A 3,265-nucleotide genomic window follows, 5' to 3' on the forward strand; every position below is an offset into this window, starting at 1 on the left:
AAAGCCCTTACTAATCAATAAAAAAAAAAAAAAAAAAGCCAATAGCCTATTAGAAAACTGATAATGGACATTAACAGACAAATCAGAAAAACAGAAATCCAAACAGCCAGTATTAGTAGTCAAAGAGTTAGTCACTCAGTCGTGTCAGACTCTTTAAGACCCCATGGACTGTACAGCCCACCAGGCTCTTCTGTCCATGTAATTCTCTAGGCAAGAATACTAGAGTGGGTTGCCATTCCTTTCTACAGGGGATCTTTCCAACACATAACGTTTAGTAAAAGATGTTATAATTAAAAATACTAAAGATATGCATGTTATAAAAAATACCACATTACACATCAAATAGATTTTTAAAAATATAGATGAGCATTTATTGAAAATGGGCACTCACATCTATTGCTGGTATGAATACAAACTGGGGCAACTCTTCCAAAGGGCAGCTTGACAACCAGGCTTCTGAGGTGGCTCAGTGGTAAAGAATCCACCTGCCAATGCAGGAGATGCAAGAGACATGGGTTCAGTCCCTGGATTGGGAAGATCCCCTGGAGGAGGGCATGGCAACCCACTCGTATTCTTGTCTGAAGAATCCCATGGACAGAGGAGCCTGGTGGACTACAGTCCATGGTGTCACAGAGTTGGAAGTGACTGAGCACGCAAGCATGCATGTGACAGGCATTAAGAATAGGCCTTGAATGCTTTAAATTGCTTTAAATTTAGCTATCATTATGTATAACTTTTATGAACAGACAATATAGACTGGCAGCTCTGTATACAATCTGACAGAAGATGACACTATTAACCACAATGGTATCATAGTAAGTTTGGATTTCTCCATGTCTTCTCGTGAAGTGGACCTCTGGGGCCACTGAAATCTGACATTTAAACATCTTATCGAATTGTTTGTCCCAAACTAAAATTCTTGGTGTGGTTTTCTTTCCTCCTTTTCTTTCTCAGGGAGGAGCTTTTTATTTCATGGAGCATGTAGCAGATAAGCCTTCCACCTGGAATTACTTCTGGCAACAGGTCCTGGATCCCGTCTGGTACCTACTGTTTGATGGATGCAACCTGACCAGAGAGAGCTGGAAGGCCCTGGAGAAGGCCCGCTTCTCCAAGCTGAAGCTGCAGCACTTACAGGCCCCTCTGTCCTGGGAGCTAGTGCGCCCTCACATCTATGGATATGCTGTGAAATAGTGGAAGCAGGGAGCTGAGACCCAAAGGGCTCAAATAATTTAAGGTTTTGGCTTCACACTTAAAATAGTAACTGGAAGATGGGAACTCCCTTTTTTGAGTAAATTTGCATTTCATCCCTCAAAGTTTATGTTATAACCTAGTTAGCCATTTTCTATCATCTCCCAAGAATCAAAAACAAAACAACTTTGAACTCTCTCTTGAAAGAAACAGTGGGCTTCCATAATTAAATTCCACCATTATCCTCAGATCTTATTTTATTCCAGAACTTCACAATTTGTCTTATTTAAATTATGACCCAACAGATTTTAATTTCACCATTTCTATGAGGCTGATGCTAATAAAAATTAAATCACACAGAAGAAGATTTTGAAAAGGGAGATGCAAAAGATCTTAATAATTCACAAACTGAATAAAGAAATACTAAGCACAGATTTTTTTTTTTTTTTTAAAGGAATCTGAATCTACTTGCTGTTCTTAGTATCAATGGGCTGGCTTTCAAAGTTAATGTACCAGGATGCCACACCTGATTCTGCCCAGCTCTGTTATGTTTTTTATTCCAGTATTCCACCAGAGTTTGTTCTCCTGCATTCCAGTCTTTAATTCTTACAAGGAAGATTGTACAATACACTTTAGTATATCCATAAAACTTCATGAAGCAAAGTTCTTGGGTTCACTTTGCCTATTATCTAGCATGTTCTTGGCTGAATGTTTTAAACTGTAAGCAAAGAAAATGCCCACTGTAATGAGGGAAACACTGAAAGCTTGGGTACACTTTGTAAGAGCCCCCTCAAAATAGGCAACCTGTGAGTCTGTAAAGAGGTAGACAAATATTGTTTGGATTATTCTGATCAAATTTCTACTCTGGTCCCAAGATGATTTCTTTGTTCCTTGTAACCACAGAAACCTTGGGAAATCATCACAAGTGCATTGAAAACAAGTTAATCAGTTAGAGGATTTAGAATTTTCAGGAAAAGTTTGTATGCATTTTAATAAATTTAGTATGTTTTCTGAGATGATTTTGCAAAAGGACTATTTTAAATATCAAATCAATAAATTCACATATAATTTAGGAATGGAAATAAAATGAATGATTTATATCTTTGCTGGCTTACTTTCATTTTTCTTAGCATCTCTGGGAGGGCTTTCCTTCATGGTGGAAAATTAAGCTATTTGAAAGTACAGATTTTTCCTTCTACAGCCAAATAACTAAATACAGCTAGCAGATTTCAGAAAAAGCAATTTGGGGACTTTCCTGGTTGTCCAATGGTTAAGACTTGCACTTCAAATGACAGAGGATGCTGGTTCAGTCCCTGGTCAGGAAACTAAGATCACATATGCCATGTAGCATGGCCAAAAAGTAAAAATAAAAGGCAATTTTGGAAGGGTCTGAATGGGTTTTGAAAAGTTCAAGTCCAAAAAGTCCCTTTGTGAAATCCATAGAGCAGAAAGAAAGGAAGTTTACTGTTCTCTCGTGCATGAAAACAGTTAACAACTGTTAACACCTAATTAATTAGCTAAACACCTAATTAGTTAAACACCTAATCTCATTACAGTGAGGTTAGAACATGAGTCTACAGTCTCCTGAACTATGGAATGTGAATATCCTCCCACCAGGGTCTCCTAAAAGTAGGGATGTCTTTATTTGCCCAACTTACTACTGGTTAGGTCAGTCTAGGGATTGAGAAATCTGAAAAACCAAGGTTGATCTGCTGAAGTATTATTGGCTTGCTGGAAGGTGTGTAATACCAAAGTACAAAGTACTGGGCACATTCTTCTCAACTCCCTTTTGTTTAAACGGTGTAGCAAATATTATCCTTACTCTCTACAGGCGGGGGGGGAATAAATAAGTGAAGTTTCTCACATTCCACAAGGTACTCAGCTAGTCTTAGAGCCCTGATTCCTAAAACCACAATACCTATTTTGACAAGCATCACTGCTATACTACCTTCTCAGGCCCAGAAAACACACATTTATGATCATTCCAAGAACCTAAGGACATGGCTTAAGCCTATGCAAAATGGAAACAGATAAGAGGCAAAACATGTCAATGCTTTTTAGGTCCTGTGTTGGTTAG

General features: G+C 38.2%; 1 protein-coding gene across 1 annotated transcript in view; it reads left to right on the top strand.

Moving 5' to 3' along the window:
• The window catches only part of LOC105001510 (methyltransferase-like protein 7A), an 18,844-nt gene extending 16,551 nt beyond the window's left edge, over positions 1 to 2,293 (top strand). The window contains exon 2 of the mRNA XM_010857822.1: positions 955 to 2,293. Within this exon, the coding sequence (XP_010856124.1) occupies positions 955 to 1,191 (237 nt within the window). The 3' untranslated portion in view covers positions 1,192 to 2,293. The remainder of the gene's footprint in view (positions 1 to 954) is intronic.
• The last annotated feature ends 972 nt before the right edge of the window (positions 2,294 to 3,265 follow it).

The sequence above is a fragment of the Bison bison genome, unplaced genomic scaffold (genome assembly GCF_000754665.1).
Source record: "Bison bison bison isolate TAMUID 2011002044 unplaced genomic scaffold, Bison_UMD1.0 scf7180017864383, whole genome shotgun sequence".
Taxonomy (NCBI): Eukaryota; Metazoa; Chordata; class Mammalia; order Artiodactyla; family Bovidae; genus Bison; species Bison bison.